Source organism: Camelus dromedarius, chromosome 9 (genome assembly GCF_036321535.1).
Source record: "Camelus dromedarius isolate mCamDro1 chromosome 9, mCamDro1.pat, whole genome shotgun sequence".
In the NCBI taxonomy this organism is placed as follows: Eukaryota; Metazoa; Chordata; class Mammalia; order Artiodactyla; family Camelidae; genus Camelus; species Camelus dromedarius.
Genome location: NC_087444.1, coordinates 24,194,934 through 24,212,922, shown reverse-complemented (window position 1 = coordinate 24,212,922; position 17,989 = coordinate 24,194,934). Strand labels below are relative to the sequence as shown.

Below are 17,989 nucleotides of genomic sequence, written 5' to 3'. Positions count from 1 at the left end.
AACTGCCTCATTCACAAGTGGCACTGTCTATGCAGAAATTCCAAAGGACTCTAGAAACAAAAACCTTTCCAGTAAATGAATCTAGGAAGGTCACAGATAGAAGGTTAACAAACAGAAATCACTTGTATTTCTATATACTGGCAATGAATAATTAGAAACTGAAATTTACAGTTTAGTACCATTTATAATGACGCAAATTGAAATACTGAAGTATAAACTAACAAAACATGGTTAGGATCTGTCTGTGTGCTACAGACTACAAAATGCCAATGAAAGAAATCAGAAAACCTTAAAAAATGGGGAGACATGCTGTGTTCATATGGAAGACTATCTAGTAAAGGTATCAGCTCTCCCTAAATTGGCCCACAGATTTAACACAATTCCCATCAAGAGCTCAGAAGGATTTTTTTTAAAAGACGTAGACAATCTTATTCTAAAATTTATATGTAAAGATAAAGGAACAAAAACATTTCTGAAAAAGGAAATGTATTTCCTGATTTGAAGACTTACTGTCTAGCTACAGTAATCAAGACAAGGTAATACTGGTAAAGTAACACACACAGATCAATGTCACAGAACAGAGGCCAGAATTAGCCCCACACAAGTCATTACCCATTTATTTTTGACAAAAATCCAACAGCAATTCAGGGTGCTGGAACAACTAGACATCCATAAGCAGAAAAGAACCCCTCACACCTTCTACAAAAATTAACTGAAAATGGGCCATAGCCCAAAACACAGAAGAAAACAAAAGAGAAAATCTTTGGAATCTAGGGTTAGGCAAAGAGTTCTTAGACATGATACCAACGTACCATCCATAAAAGAAAAGAAAAATTGATAAATTGAATTTCACAAACATTTTCAAATTTTACTCATGAAAGTTACAATTAAGAGAATTTTTTAAACCCACATACTGAAAGAAAAACACTTTTCGGATCACATATCTAACAAAGGACTTAGATCCAGAATATTTTTTAAAACTCAAAACTTAACAGTTAAAAAAAATTTAGAAAAAGAGGAAAAATCTTAAATTGAGTCTTCACCACAGGGGACATACACATGGTAAATAAGCATAGGAAAAGATGTTCAATATCATTAACCAGTAGGGAAATGCAACTTTAACCCACAATGAGATTACACACCTATTAAAGTGGCTAAAATAAAATACTGACAATACTAAGTGCTGCCAAGGATGTGGAGCATCTGGAACTTGTATATATTGTTGATGGGGATGTAAATGCTGCAGCCACTCTGCAGAACAGTTGGGCAACATCCTGTAAAGTTTAACATACACTTAGCATATGACCCAGCAATTCTACTCCTAGATACTGATCCTAAAGATGACTTACGTTCACACAAAAATCTGTATGTGAAAGTTCATGGCAGTTTTATTTATAAGAGCCAAGCCTTAGAAACCAAATGTCCTTTGAGGGTGAATGGATAAAGAAACAGCTGCATCCAGACAATGGAATCCTACCCAATAATGAGAAGGAACATACACAGGACAACTTGGATGGATCTCAAGGGCATTATGCTGAGTGACAGTATCCAGTCTTAAAAGGTTACATAATACATGGTTCCATTGACATTAGATTCTCAAAATGACAAAATTACAATGATGGAGAATGTATTTGAGGTCACTGGGGGGAAGGGAGATCATGAAGGACTTTGGGGGGTGATGGGGCAGTTCTCTATCCTGATGGCAGTGGTAGTTTCACTCCTCTACACATGGAATAAAATTTCATATAACCTGTGGCAGGTGTCCCCAAGACCACTCTCAGGTGCAGTGCCTCTCCAGAAGGACTCCCAGGGAGAGGATGACAGAGGCTCTGTGTTTCCAACCCTCCCAGATTCTTCCCTTTGTCTGGTTCTAATTTGCATCCTTTCCCTGTAATAAACATGACTGTCAGTATGATAGATTTCAGTGAGTTTTTTCTTTTTAGTGAATTATCCAAACTGAGGGTGGTTTGAGGAGTTCCCTCAATTTCCAGTTGGGGTCAGAAGTCTTGGGCAGACTTTGCCATCTGGAGGACTGTGCCCTTAGTCTCAAGTTTGCCTCAAATCAGGTACTATGGAAAAACTGGTGAAATTCAAGTAAGGTTTGAGCTATTTAGTTCATAGTATTGCATTAACACCCATTTCCTGGTTTTGATCATTGTGCAATGGTTCTTTAAGATGTTTTCACTGGAGGACGCTGGGTGACGTGTACATAGGACCTCTCTACTATTTTTATAACTTCTATGTCAATCTAAAATCATTTCAAAATAAAGTTTATAAGGGAAAAAATTAAGACTCAAAAATTGAGCAAAAATATACTAGGCAAATGCAGACAATACCACACACAACAGGGGTGATTCTATAAATGTCAGACAAGATCAAAATCAAGGCCAAAAGCATTCAGTGAGAAGAAGGGAAATTAATGACATAATCACCACCAAAAATCTGATAAGCCTGTGTATGCCCCAACATCCAAATTCAAAGAGCACAGTATGGGAAATTAAGGAAAGACACAGAAACTTCTTTAGGATACTCTTAATGGACCACAGGTAAGGACACAAACTGATTCCAAAATGTAGACACTGATGACCTCTCTCACCAATAACCTGCCACAGGTAAGGACACAGCTGGAATCTCAATTGATTCCAAGTAGACAGAACACAGATGATTCTCTAATCGCCATTCAACAAAACAACATAACAGAAGTTGTGGGGAAATTCTCTAGCATACCAATATGTTAAAACTCTGGGACCCAAGAGGAAATTGAGATAGAACTGCAGAAAATCCAGAAGCTCAGAGCCTGTGCCGGGCTATTCCATAAAGCAGAGCTCACAGGAAAAAGAGCAGCTCCATATTCATTTACTTTCAGTCTTTTTGTTTAGTTGGTTAATAATCAAATTTTAAAAATTGATTTGTCAAACATAAGCAGGAGGAAATAATATAAAAGCAAGATTAATTTAAAAACAAAATTGGTAGAATCTAATCTAAAAAAAAAGGAAAGGAATCTGTAAGAAAAAAAAATCCACAACAGTAAAAAAAAAAAAAATTCAAATATGTTGGTCAATCTTACATAAATTAATTTGAAGACTTGAATGAAACAGAAAATTTACTAAGAAATTTAAAAATCATCAAAACTGATCCCAGCAGAGATTTCAAACAACCCAGATGATTTTTTTAAAAAACGGATGAGGTTATCAAGAGTTAACCCCTTCCCTCGAACATCAAACCAAAAAATACCAGATGAATTTTATCCATACTTTAAGGAACTCCTTTCCACTTGCATTTTCTAGAAACTGGAAAAGGAAAGATTCTAAGTTATTTTTGTAAGACCAGCACAACTTTAAAGCATAACTTAACAAAAAATCTGGCCAAAACAAATAAACCACAGACCAACTCATTTATACACACTGCCACAAAAGCGGCAAACATGGGCCAACTGAATTAACACACTAGGAGAGTGATAGTTACAACACAAAGATGGCTCAATATTTGGAACCTTACTAATTTCGTATTTCTTATTAATAACTGAAGAAAATCATGGATGCTAAAAAAAAAAAAAAAGAGTATAGAGCTTCCTTAAAAAAACAAAAACAGACTTACCATATGATCCAGCAATCCCACTCCCAGACATATATCTGGAGAAAACTGTAATTCAAAAAGACACATGCAGCCCAATGTTCACATCAGCACTATTTACAATAGCCAAGACATGGAAACAATCTAAATGCCCATTCGTAGATGACTGGATAAAGAAGTTGTGGAATGTATATACAATGGAATAGTACTCAGCCATAAAAAAGAATGAAACCATGCCACTTACAGCAACATGCATGGATCTAGAGATTACCATACTAAGCATAATCACACAAAGACAAGTATCATATGATATTTACATCATTTATATGTGGAATCTAAAAAAAATATACAAATTTTACTTACAAACCAGAAACAAACTCACTGACATAGAAAACAAACTGTGGTTACCAGGAGGGAAAGGGGTGGGGAGGGACAGATTAGTAGGACTCTGGGATTAATAGATACAAATTACTATATATAAAATAGATAACCAGCAAGGACCTACTGTATAGCACAGGAAACTATATTCAATTTCTTGTAATGAGCTATAATGGAAAAGAATCTGAAAATATATATATGTACATATAACTGAATCACTTTGCTGTACACATGAAACTAACACTGTAAATCAACTACACTTCAATAAAAAATAACAAAAGGGGGAAGGGTATATAGCTCAAATGGTAGAGCGCATGCTTAGCACACACGAGATCCTGGGTTCCGGGGTACCGCCTCTAAAAAAATTAAGTAAAACTAATTACCTTCCCCTCTAAAAAATTAAAAAATAAAACATGAATAAAAGGCTTTTAAAAATGCATATAAAAAACAATATCAAAAAAAGCTTTTTATAAAATTCAACATCTACTCTTTATAGACACTCTTAATAACAAATACAAATGGGTACTTTCTTTGGATGAAAAGTAAATATATAAATGAGAAACATCTCAAAACAAAAGCCGGCATCATGCTTAATGATAAAAGGCGATGCATCTCCATTAAAGTCAGGAATGAGAAGGATGCACCATCATTATTAAAATTCTAAAAGTATTTGCTGATACAATTAATCATGAGAAAGAAATGAAAGGTCTAGAAATCAGAAAAGCAGAAAAATGATCCTTATTCCCGGGTATACCATCATAACAGCCACAACTGACACAGTACACCCCTGAAACCTACACAATCTTATGTGTTAACTGTATCTCAATAAAGCCAGAGAAAAGGAGAAGAAATCATGCAAGCCAAAATACAACAGAAAGATGCTTCTAAATGCTAGGAGGAAAATGTCAAAATACCTTTAAAAAAAAGAAAAGAAAAGAAAAGAAAAAGCAATCCTTTGAAAATAAAGGCAAAATAAGGTTTTTTTTTTAGAAAAAAATTCTAATAGCTGCAAACTCCCTGAGAATCCATAGATAATCAAGAACAATGAATAGCAGTGGCTTTTCAGTGTGAGGTTTCCCGACCAGTCATAACACCATCACCTGGGAATTCATTAGCACTGTGAATCCTCAAGTCACTCCCCAGACCTAATGAATCAAACCCTGTAGGTGGAAGCCCCTAGTCTGCACTTTAAGAAGCCCTCAGGTGTTTCTGATGCAGGCTTAAGGTTGAGAACCACTAGACAGAATTCAGAAAGGTAATTTAGTCCAAACAATGTAGAAAAATCAAGAGCTTTCCTAGGTTCAAACAATCATTAGTTAGGGGGGAAAATGTCCACTTACCGTGCCCGCAACAACAGGAAAAATTTAGAAAGCAAATTTAGATGCTCCTGTTCTTGGACAGGAAGAATCAGCATTAGCCAATGTAAGTTCTGCTTACATTAGTCTACATTTAATGCCATCTCGAAAACAGTATCAAGCTTTTTCGAAGTAGTCAAAGTGTTACCAAAGATCAAAGAAAATAAGCAGGCAACCATTTGAAGGAAAATTAAAAACAAAAAAAAAATAACAGAGGACTAGCTCTTACATCTTTTAATCATAAAACTCCGATAATTAAAACATGACACAGAGATCTAAATTCATACAGAAATACAGTCTATGAGAAAGCGGCATTTTAAGTCGGTGGGAAAGAGACATGCCATTTAATATAAAATGTATTGGAATTTATTTGGGGGTAAGATAAAGGTATATTTTAAAGTACATTTTGAGTGGATCAAAGATTTAGACGTCTAAGTAGAAAGCACAGACGTAGTAGAAGAAAAGATGGATTTTTTTTTTAAATCTCAGAGTGGAGAAAAACTTCCTCAGCAGATCACAAATCTCAGGAGACTTAAGAGAAAATGCTAGCAAATATGATGACATAAAATGCAAAATTTATGTACAGAAAAATAAAGTCAGACAAACTGGAAACAATATTTACCATACACAGCAAATGCTATTTTGCTTCATTCAAAAGAGCACTCTTGCAAATCAGTAAGACCCAGACCCTAGAAAACCAGGTGAAGGATATGATGCAGATGGGTTTTGAAAGATGAAGCTGTTCACTGTCATTCATAAGAGAAATAAAAAATAAAATTATGGGTTTTGGGTATCAGGTAAACAAAAATTAAATTTTAATATAGTGTTGGTGAAAACAAGGCAAATGGGCACTCCAAGATTTGGAAGCATAAACTGAGGTTGAAAGAGGTTTGTTAGTTTGTTAATATGTAAATTAAAAAGCCTGTAACTTCTGAGCCAATAATTCAGCTTCAAAGAGTTTATCCTCAGACAAAAGCACACCAGGACACACACAAGACAAAGGATACCCACGCCAGCAACGATTCACTACAAACAGAACATCCCCAGCCAGGATGCTCGCTCCTAGAAAGGATGGGGCATCCATCTATTCTCGTGGTATGTTACACCATGAGAACAAATGGGTGGATATGGAGCCTTACAACCTGAATTCTTATTTCCATTTTATCAGAGAACAAACTCTTCATGTCCTAGGGTCCTATGGCCCCAGGCACGGCTGACACCAAACTGGCTTGTGTGCTCAGAACCACACCTAATGGGGAGTCACATGGCCACACCACGCCCACCGTAAGGACAGTGTCCCCCAGGTTACCAAGAGCCTGGGCTGGAGGTCCTCCTTTCCTCGTGTAAGTGAAACAGTCAGGCCTCTATGTGTGATCTGCACTTTGGGGGGGGTATTTATAAATATAATTAGATTTATAAGTTTTTAAAAAAGGTTTTTTTTTTTTTTAATGGCAGTACTGGGGATTGAACCCAGGACCTCGTGCACACTAAGCACACACTACCACTGAGCTATACCCTCTCCTGCACTCTTGTTAGAAGAGGCTCAAAGCAGAAAGTAGGCCGGCAGACACACCTAGCCCCTCTGACAGCCACAGAGGCAGCGGTAAGTGGTATTCAATGGATCTTTTATTACAGAGGTATTATTTCATTGCATTTTTATAAAAAAAGACAAAAACATTCCATAACAAACTGAAGACTCAGGACCTAATTCTCCAGATTACAGAAAGGATATCCGAGGATCCTAATATGCTATATCTGCTTCCCATCAGTTAGGAAGTCACATAATGTACCTGAGAAGCTATTAAAAAAAACTGGCTTTTTTACAGGGAAAATCAATCACGGCCAAGTCTGCGGGCATCATGTGGCTGTCCCTGGGAACACCACCTGAGCTCGCACGGCTCCTCTGAAGGCTAATTAGCAAGGCCTTCAGCTCAGGGTTAACTGCAAAGTTTGATCAGCCTCCTGGTAGAAAATGCAGAACCTGCAAAATGCAAACAGTTCCGTTTACTATGGCTTATAATCGAGGCAAACTCTAATAATGCAGCATTTTCATCAGATCTGCAGAAGATTAACGTGTAGCAAAAGGCAAAGGCAGAGGCACACGTCTTGAAGATGAGCCCTTGGAGTTTCTTCAGACTGCCTCGGAGGGACTGGACAGGAGGTGGCCCATCTTCCTTACCGTTTAGGGATCGCTGGGGTTTGCTGAAAGCAAATCCACTACCCATCCTCCCCTCTGGGGGCAGCGCCAGGAGTTCAGGAGCCCACGCAGGTTTCTCGACCACTAATTCCTACGACCAGCAGTACACGTACGAACAGGACTCTCAGCCTTAGGGCCCCGAATGTCCCCATATTTAAATGAGTAAGAGCACCCCAACTTCGCTTCTCTGTAGCTCTCCCAGTTTTCCCCTTTACTCACAGCACAGATTCATTTAAAAACTGAAAAAGCAGATGTGAAAGCTTCTTGAAGAGCTCTGTCAATAGGGATAATTCACTACCTACTGAAGCCCCATGCTACTGTTATCCTCAAAACCCTCTGCTATTTCCCCCATTAGTACACTGTTAATGCTTTTTAAAAAATACAGAAGTTCCATGTCATAGGAAGCTGTTCCCCAAAGCATCCAGATTCACATCACTGCCCTCTACCAGTAGAAATGGAACATCAGGGCTTTGGACTGGGAGGCCTGAGCAGAGGCCAAGCGACTCCCGGCGGGTGGGTCCCCTCCCTCCAACAGCAAGAACCCAAATGCCCAACACACGCTAGCTAATCCCAGCAGGTCTCAGCTTCTTCTGAGTTCATCCATACGAAATGAGAGAAGTGTAAGAATCAAGTTGCTAAGGTGACACTAAGGATTTCTGGAGCAGGTACACCCACTAATTGATGGACGGCATCAGAGGAACTTTACTTTGTCTGATTAAGCACACCAGGACCACCTGGACGTGACCAGCAAACGTTATGTTAAAGTTAAGCCGGCTCGGGGTGGGGGAGGGTTTTCAGGCTGTGTGCTCTCTGGGGGCGCTGTGCTCCAGCTCAAGGAAGGCCCACGCTGGGGGCTCCCCATCACTGGTCCTCCTCCGGGACCTCCCGGAGCCCTTCGCTGTGGCGACTCCGCCCACTGATCTCCAACAGGCTCTGGGCCTCAAGGTCCACGTCCAGAATGCTCTTGCTGCTCTTGGCCTTGGGAGGAAAGGAAGGGTAGGTGTGTTCAATGACAAAAAGTAAGTCATGCCCCACTGGTGTGAAGCTTATCAGAGTGGAATCAGGATCCTACTGCTGCCATAAGGAAAACTTGGTGGGGGCTCTAGCTCTCCTACTGAGTGCCCCCTAACCGGGGACGCCCTCTTGGTGAAGTGATGAGGTGCAGGGGCAGATGCGGGGGCCCAACAATGCCTCATCACAGAACCCTGGAATGACAGGGAACCCCAGACCCTGCTTTTCTTGCAGACAAGCCCCCCATAACTCGGGATCCCACCTCCCTAGGTGAGTCTTTCTACTAGACCCCCACAGATCCCAGAAAGGACTCCCAGCTCTGTTCTGCACCCACTGGCATCCCCTGGCCAGAACAGCTGCTGGAAACAAATGTGGAATAAACCATCTCTAGATGGAGGAAGAAAAGAGGTAAAGTCGAGGAAGTGGAGAAATGTCCCCCACACTTACCGGCTGTGTCACCAAGGCGTCTCCCACCGCCCACACCTCCATCCTCTCGAACCGGAAGTCCTCCTGGGCTGACAGCTGAGGGCTGTTGTACGTGGTGCAAGTGGGCTTGGCCTTGCTGTGTCCTTTCCCGAAATCAAAATCGATCCACAGCCCGAAGTAACTGTGCTGCCCGCCCATGCCCTGCAAAGCATCAGACATCCTCAGCCCACACCGGCCTTCGTGCTGGCTGAGACGGGGGCAGAGAAGGAATGAATGCGGTTTTCTTCCTTGTTTTTTTTTTTTTTAACTGTGAAATATATAGATTGGTGCAATTTAAGTATCCCATTACAAGTTCCTAGAGAATTCATCAAGGTGTCCTGACTCCCACTTTCTCATGGGGCTGCACTGGCAGGAAATACAGGTGACAGCAAAGGACAAAAAAACACAGACCATCAGGCCTACAGACTTAAACCAGTAAAATAAGAGAAGTCTACGCAGCACTTGATGCTGGGAAACCTGTGTCCAGGCTCCCCAGACAGGGATGCTGATCCTTGCCAGGACCAGGACCCAGGGTGCTGTGCTCCAGCAGGTATGTCCCTTACTCAGTGAAGCCCACAGCAAGGAGGGAAGGAGGAAGCAGCCTTGGTGAAGGTAGGAACCACTCGGCACACTGCTGGCTCTAAGCCAGCAGCCAACAGGAACAGAACTGCTGTTCATTCTCTCTGATTGCTTGCTCTGGGTGCCACCTCCACCACCGCCTCTCCCCGGGGCCCTGGGGGCCAGGAGATAGCACTGAGCAAGAGACCAGGGCAGGAAATGCAGCCGACCTCAGGGTCACTTCTCCCCTTCAGTCCATTACTGACAACCACTGGGGACCCACTGGGTGCTGCTTCTGAGGCCAAGGCCCTCGCCCCTGTCATCACACAACTGCCCTTTCTGGGAGGCATCTGGGTCATCAGGCGGCCCCATGGGAGCCGCACAGTGAGCATGGGAAGGAGCAGGGGGCCCTCTGCATGCAGACAAGTGGACCAGACTCCTGCACCCTCGGCTCTCCAGGCACAGGCCTGGATTAACCCAAGAGGTGCTTTTTGTTTCAAAGCAGGGAAAAGAAATAGGCTGATGCTGCCAGCAGACACATTTCTCACCCAAACTAAGCAACTACGTGAGCGCCCATCCCAGCCCTGTCCCCCTCGCCCCACCCTCTCTACCGCCCTTGGTCTTCACCCTCATCCTCTCCTTCCTGTGGCCAAATCGAGGCTGGAGCTTGGAGCAGACAAGTCAGGATGGGTCCAGGGAGCCCAGTCCCAGCGTGGCACCACCCCTGGCTCATGGCCCAGGCATGTGGCAGGGCGGCGTCTCCAGCCATGAAGGTCACAGACCAGGAAAATTGGCCAGATCCGTCCTTTGCACACAAACCTCAGAAACGCTCCAACAGAGGCCCCGTTTTTCTGATAGAAATTCTGTCCTAGCTGTCACTCGTGGCATCACCACCCTGAGCCCCAGGCAGAAGGAACTGACTGCGCATGTGCATGGAACCAAACATACACGGCTACCCTGATGCACAGTGGAGTGTCTGTGGGACACGTCAGGGTCGGTTCCATCCCAGTGGACATCATGAAGTGGGGGACATACCCTGCCCTTACCCCATCCTTACCAGTCCGTTCGGGATGGTCTGCTGCCCGTGATTCAGGTACATGTAGTGGTCATTGTAGCCCGTGCAGGTATACACGGCCATGCGGGGGAAGATGGAGAACAGGAAGCACCTGTCATCCCCTGAAAGTGACCAGAGCAAAAAGAAGCAGGATCATCCATCGGAGCCAGGCACAGAAAGAAGCAGGAGACAGGCCCCAGCTCAGAAGGTTGAGCACACAGGCTTCCTGCACAGGTCCTCAGTGTGCATGGGGTTCCCAGACGCTGGGGGCAGGTTCCTAGACCCTGTAACTGCCTGGAGATCCAGAGGATGAACTTGGGGTGCGGCGTGAGAGTGACCACTAAAAAAGAACGTGACACCTGCTTGCTGTCGCCTGCTAGCGCCACCCAGGAGAGCGGAGTCGGGAGCTCTGCCCGTGGCTCCCCAGACTCACAAAATGCAGTCTCCTCTTAAGGGCAATGGTACTGGCCTAGCGTTCACACAGCCTCAGGTAGGCACATCACACTGTGTCCGGCTGGCCCCAGCCTAAAAGAGCACATCATCCAGAGGGGAGAGGACACCTGCAACCACAGTTGCCCCCAGGGAGGGAAGGGGATACACAATGAAAGGTGATCAGAACTTCACCCAAGGCACAGACATGGGCACACCACCATTCAAAGGCGGTACCAGTCAGAACTCTGGAAATGAACAGCATCCTCAGTCTCAGAGATTCCTCCCTTCTCTGATTCACTCACTAGGGAAAGGGATGCAGGTTGAGCCTGACCCAGGGAGTTCCCGGCTAGGTAGGAGCCAGACCAGAGATGCTCCCCTCAGTGATGAGATCCTGGCCGGAAGAACTGTCCCCTCATGGTGACAATGTGAGGGCACCTGACACAAGACTGAGCTCAGGTACTTAGGGGTCAGCCCATCCATTAGGTGGGAAGGGAATTCCATGAAGTAGACCAGGAGCACAAATGTGGAAGGCAGACACCAAAGGGGATAGGAATCCCAGAGGGGCCTTGGGGAGGACAGACCTCGGCAGGAGATGGGCCTAGACTGACAATCAGGACCAGTAACACTTAGGCCTCTAATCCAGATGGGCCCTGGGGGGACCTCTGCAGAGACTTAGCTCCTTCAAGGGTTCCTGGAGTCAGGGATTCCCTCCAGGCTAAAGACTTAGGCTTGAGTCCATGCACCCCTAGAAGGTTGGGTTTGGACTCAGGGAACTGTCTGGCCCACCTGCAGCTCCAGGCACTTGGCCTTGCAATCCTAAGGCTGACTTTCGATCAATATTTACTGGGTCCTGGATGCTAAGTGAGGTGACACAGAGTGTAGGCCCCTTGGCTACAAAAGACCCCACTCTAGTCCATCCTTAGGTCCATGCTCTGAAGGGACGGCCACATGGAGAAGATGACCCTCTAGGGTGCAGGGCAAGGACAAAGGAGTCACACAACCTGCGAAAACATCAATCCCACAGAAGGGTTCCTCACCCGACTCTCAAAATGACAACAACACGCACTGCCCGATGGTTTACAAGCTGCAGTTCCCCACGGTTCTGAGGAACCAAGGCCCAGAGAGTAACGTTAAGCATCTAGCCCAGGACAGAGCGGGACTCAGTGGCTGTGTGCTGAGCCCTGAGCCTCAGGCCTTCAGTTGTCCCACGGACAACAGAAATGAGAATGAAGTGACCCTGTGGCTGTCACATCACTTCAAGGCTCAACTATTCAAGGTGACAATTTCTGGACAAACGGACAAGAACGTGCTGAACTTGACCACAATCTGTGAAGCTAGGTTGCCCTCTGCTGGAATTCCATCCTCATGCTTCATAACAGAATGAGCTCAAGTTTGAAAACTTGGTAACTGCATGGTTTCCACAGTTCTTCAAGATGAATTTTGCTTGTTAATAAAATATTAAGACACAGCAGAGCTGACCCTGAGTTAATATTAAAGGAGCTGGAAGAAGTGGAAGTTTTATCTACAATAATGATTCTCGGAGTTTTTCCACATCCTAATGCAGCACCTTCAATCACATGAGCCCCAATTTGTCACTCCCCAGACTCCCCCTCACTGTGACACTGTGACAGGGAGAGGTAGGTGTGCAGAAGCACCCACAGCAGGCTTAAGACTGGGGTCCCCAGAAAGGCTTGCTTCCAAGGTCAGCCCTCAGCTGGTATCCAGGAATTTGGATTTGGGGACGGCTCCCCCACTCCCAGGACTGACGAGTGGCTCCCCGTGCCTAAATCGTGTGTACAAACAGTGTGGTTCATGCCAGATTCCTGCTGGGAGTCTGGGGTTTGCGTGCATGTCGGGAAGAGGGTGCTCACGTGACCAGCCCCCAGTAAAAACACTGGGCCCTGAATCTCTAATGTGTCCCTGATGGACAGCACCGCACATGTGCTGTCACAACGTGCTGCTGGGGGAGTTAAGCGTGTCCTGTGCAACTCCCCAGGGGAGGAGCTGGAGACTGGAGCCAGGCTCCCCCGGACCTCACCCCTCACACCTGTCCCCTGGGCGGATCATGCTCTGCATCCTCGCACTGTGATAAACCCGCTGTGATGACAGCCGTGTGCTGAGTCCCCGAGTCCCCCTAGTACAACACTGATGTGTGAGCAGTCTTGTGGACCCTGAAACAGCAGGGGAGGGCTGGTAGCAGCAACTAGATTAAAACCTAGAGAAAACCAAATTCTGGAAACAACCAGACCTCAAGGATAGAGGCTCCCAACAGTCACTTCATGATCCCTTCCACCCATCCCAGACAATAGCCACCCACTGCTGCTAAAACCTTTCCCACAATGGCGCCTCTGCACCTGGACACGGCTCCCCGGCTGACAGAAGCTCTCTCTAGTGCAGGGAAGATGGGAACAATTCCAGAGGCATGCAATCTGACACAGGACCACAAGGAGCGCACGGCCCTCGTGCGGTCCAGAAGGCTTCCTGGAGGAGGTAACCCTGGACTGAGTCCCGACAAGGAGCTGGCTGTGCAAACAGGTGGAAGAGGGAGAAAGATGTGTGCCAAGTCCTGAGACGAGAGTGCAGCCTATTCTGGAAACTGCAGGTAGTTCAGTGAGACTGAGCACTGAGTGCAGGAGAGAAGGAGGGGTGTGAGGCTGAAGATAAAGGGAGTGCCATTCTGAGTGCAGTGAGGGGACTGTCTGAGGGTCACCAGGGGAAGAGCACCACACTGGGTATACTGGGATGTGGCAAAGGGACTGGACTGGTGAGACTAAGAGCTGAGGGCCAGTTAGAAGGCACCTGCAATAACACAGGGGAGAGCAGGGTGGAGAAAAGGGGCAGGGAGGGGGCACGGGCAGAATAAACAGCAACTGATGACAGTGTGGTTCTGATGTGCAGACCCCGCCCCAGAGGGGCATGGGGCATTTCTACCCAGTCTTTCACATCTCAGAACCTTGGGTCCTCCCTTCTGCTGACTCAGCGTGGAGGGTGTTAGTCCCATCCCTTCACCCACCGCCCCGAACTGCTACGGCCAGGCCGTCTCATTTGGCCCAGGACAGTGAGGGTGGGCCTGGATCTGGCTGCTCAGAGTCACTAGGAAAAGCCCTCCATCTCATAGCCACTGGCCCCCAGGAGACCTCGTGAGAACAGACCCGGGCAGCCCAGGCCACACACTGGGAAACATGCAGTGACATCAATCTTGCGAAGGAAGGTTCACCTCTGAGTACGAGGACAGCCCACTGCCAGGAGGTGAGTGTTTTCAAAGAGCCCTTTAAAAGCGTTTATCGGAGCACCTTCTTTGAGGAGCAGAAGGATTTACTTAGGGCCTTCCATCCAGGGCATTCAAGGTCTGGCACAGAGCTTCCAATCTCCAGCAAAAGCACAAAACAGAAAAACTGCAGGCAGAAGCAGCAAAGCACGCACACAGAGGTGATTCCAGGAAAGGATGACGGTCCCTCAAGGGAAAACACACCTCCACCTGAAAGAGCTGGCATCTCCCTGGTCCCTCACACGGCATCCACAACCCAGCCTCTCCTGTGGCCTGGACCTGGCACCCTTTAATGATGCTGAGACGCCATTTCCTCATCTGAAATCCAGGGGTGAGGATCCCTTTCCTGCTTACCTCACCCTACAGCCAGAATCTATAAAGAAATCCACGAAGTGTTAAACCACCATACAGAAGCCCTGTGTGTCACCAGCTTCCCAAACACATCTAGGAAAACACTTGGGGGAGGAGATGGAAGAAACACATGCATCCTTTGTCGGTGCTCAGAGGTCTCCAGGCTGCAGCCATCTGACCAGATCCTGTAAGGAGCACTATGCTACCACTTGGGGTTTTGGTGGCCAAGTCTTACCTTGAAACTGAGGCTTGACCTCCCAGGAGCAGGAGGCAAAGCCACCAAACACATGGCTGTCGCGGTCCTCCAGCAGCATGACACAGGGCCCCCGGTGTGTGATGAGCCCACAGAGCTGGGCAAAACTGTGCCCGTGGAGCTCAGACGCAAATAGCAGGCGCCAGCGGTGCCGCCACTCCCCGGGCAGGTGGGAGTTGATGTAGACAACGGATAGGACATCCAGGATGCTTGCAAACTCCCGCCCCAGGTCCACTTGGCGCTCAGGGATCAGGGTAGCCAAATCGAGGGACAAGTGCAGCAGAAAGCCTCTGTGGATGACCACGCTCAGAAACACGGCCACGTGGGGGGTTCTGAACACCCAGTCCTCGATCACTGCTCGGTCACAGTCATGTGCCAGCTGCTCAGGCCCCAGAAGCTTCTCACCATCTAGGGGAAGAGAAAACAGTACAAGTGGGCAATTACATCTCCTATCTACTTACCTAAACTGCCAGGTCCAGCAGGGGAGCCCTGTGCACGGTTCGCCTGAACTGAGATGCGCCATTCATCTGAACTGAGATGCGCGGTAAGTGTAAAACACACACCCAATTTCAAAGACTTGGCATGGAAAGAAAAAAGAATGTAAAATGTCTTGATCATTTTTTTACATTGATTGCCAATGTTAAATATATTTTGGACATATTCTTAAAATTAATTTCACGCGTTTCTTTTGCTATTTTCATGTGGTTATTAGAATACGATTTCACATGTGGTATGTTTTGGTGCTTCCGTTCTATCTCTGTTGGACAGTGATCATCTGAACAATTCGACATCAGTGTTCTATCTTTTCTCTCTGCTCCAAGCTGCATTTCAGAGTCTCCAGGAGATAGCTACACCCTTATGCCAGGGCCCCAAAACTCCCCAGTAGTCCTTCCTGAGAGAGCTACACCAAAAGCCACTAGTCCTAACAAAGTCATCTGGAAAGGATTTAGAAGCATGCTATCCTCCAGCCAAGTCAGGGCAGAGGTTGGTAACTTTCTGGGAACCCCTCTAGTTTATGTGGGAAGAGGGGTTTCATTAACTACAAATTATGCCTAATTGTTTCCAACGAGCATCCATCATCCTGCTTTCCATCTCTTACCCACTAAGAACAGCCGTAATGTCAGAAGACAAACTACTGGCACTTCATATGTATATCAGGGTATCATATACTATGTTATTTTTCTTTCCAAGTTCAAATACCTCATTAGGGAATGTAAATTGGTGCAGCCACTATGGCGAACAGTATGGCGACTCCATAAAAAAACTAAAAATAGAGTTACCATATGATCCAGCAATCCCACTCCTGGGCATACATCCACAGAAAACCGTAATTCGAAAAGATATATGCACCCCCATGTTCATAGCAACAGTATGAACAATAGCCAAGATGTGGAAGCAACTTAAATGTCCATCAACAGACAAATGGATAAAGATGTGGTGTGTGTATACACACACACACACACACACACACACAATGGAATACTACTCAGCCATAAAAAGAATGAAATAATGTCATTTATAGCAACATCGATGAGCCTAGAGATTATCATATTAAGTGAAGTAAGCCAGAAAGAGAAAGGCAAATACCATATGATTTCACTTATATGTGGAATCTAAAATATGACACAAATGAACTTATTTATGAAACAGAAATAGACTCATAGACATAGGAAACGAACTTATGGTTACCAAAGAGGAAAGGGGATGGGGGAGGCATAAAATAGGAGTTTGAGATTAACAGGTACACACTACTATATATAAAATAGATAAACAACAAGATCCTACTGTATAGCACAAGGAACTATATTCAATATCTTATAACAAACCATAATTGAAAAGAATGTATGTATATGTACAACTGAATCACTTTGTTGTACCCCAGAAACTAACACAATATTGTAAATCAAATATACTTAAATAAAATAAAACAAAACCAAAAAAATCTAAATCCCTCACTTAGTTTTTCAAACTGTTTAAAAATGCAGCTTTACAGTAAAGTAAAACTTTTATAAAACAAGTCTACTTTATAAAGAGATTCACCACAAGGTATTTTTAAATCCCAAGTAAATTTAAATATACAGTTTCTCAGCCAACAATAGAATACATATTCCTCTCAAGTGTACATGGAACATTCTCCAGAACAGACAATACATTAGGCCATAAAACATGCCCCAATAAATTTAAAAGAACTAAAATCATATAACGTATTTTTTCAACCACAATGTAATGAAATTACAAGTCAGTAACAGAAGGCAAGTGGGGAAATTCACAAACATGTAGAAATTAAAGAATATACCTCTAATAACCAATAGGCCAAAGAAGAAATCATGAGGGGAGTTAGAAAATACTGAGATGAATGAAAACAAACACAATATACCAAAACTTATGGGGTTCAGTGAAAGCAGTGCTTAGAGGGAAATTTACAGCCACAAATGCCTATACGAAAAAGGAGATCTCACATCAATAACCTAACCTTCTACCTCAAGAAACTAGAAAAAGAAAACCAAATTAAATCTAACAGAAGCAGAAGAAAAGGAAATAAAAGACTTGGGTGATGATAAATGAAATAGATTAAACAAAGAAAATCCACAAAACCAAAAAGGTTGGCTCTTTGGGAATGACAAAAAGTGAACAAATCTTTAGCTAGAATGACCAAGAGAAAAAGAGAAGACTCAAATGACTAAAATCAGAAATGAAAGTCGGGACATCACTACCAACCTTGCAGAAACAAGGATTATAAGGAAATACTATGAACAATTGTATGTCAACTGATTAGATAATCTAAATAGTCCTCCAAAGTTGGAAGACCCATGCTTGCTGATTTCAAATTTTTACTACAAGGCTACAGTAGTCGAAACAGCATGGACCACTCTTCGACGCCAAGGTCTAAGGTCTGATGCAGGGCACTTGCCTGGAAGCTTCATCTCGGAGATCAGCTGAGCAGCCAGCACCTGCACCCTGGGCAGGGAACCTAGGGCTTGCTTCTGAGTCCAGCCTCTCAGCTCCTGTCTGTAGTTTAGCACGTGTACCAAAGAGCCAACCAGATCCTCTGTAAACTTGAAAACCACAATTTTACCATTAATCATGTTTCTGT

General features: G+C 44.6%; 1 protein-coding gene across 5 annotated transcripts in view; it reads right to left on the bottom strand.

The window, feature by feature from the left end:
• Positions 1–5,525: 5,525 nt before the first annotated feature.
• MEAK7 (MTOR associated protein, eak-7 homolog) overlaps positions 5,526–17,989 on the bottom strand; it is a 47,043-nt gene continuing 34,579 nt past the window's right edge. For 4 of the 5 annotated variants that reach the window (XM_064488916.1, XM_010980510.3, XM_064488915.1 and 1 more), the window contains exons 4-8: positions 17,807–17,951; positions 14,878–15,303; positions 10,595–10,713; positions 8,962–9,141; positions 5,526–8,481 (exon numbers count right to left, since the gene is read on the bottom strand). In XM_064488916.1, the coding sequence (XP_064344986.1) occupies positions 8,365–8,481; positions 8,962–9,141; positions 10,595–10,713; positions 14,878–15,303; positions 17,807–17,951 (987 nt within the window). In that variant the 3' untranslated portion in view covers positions 5,526–8,364. The remainder of the gene's footprint in view (positions 8,482–8,961; positions 9,142–10,594; positions 10,714–14,877; positions 15,304–17,806; positions 17,952–17,989) is intronic. The other variant, XM_064488918.1, reaches the window with a different exon arrangement.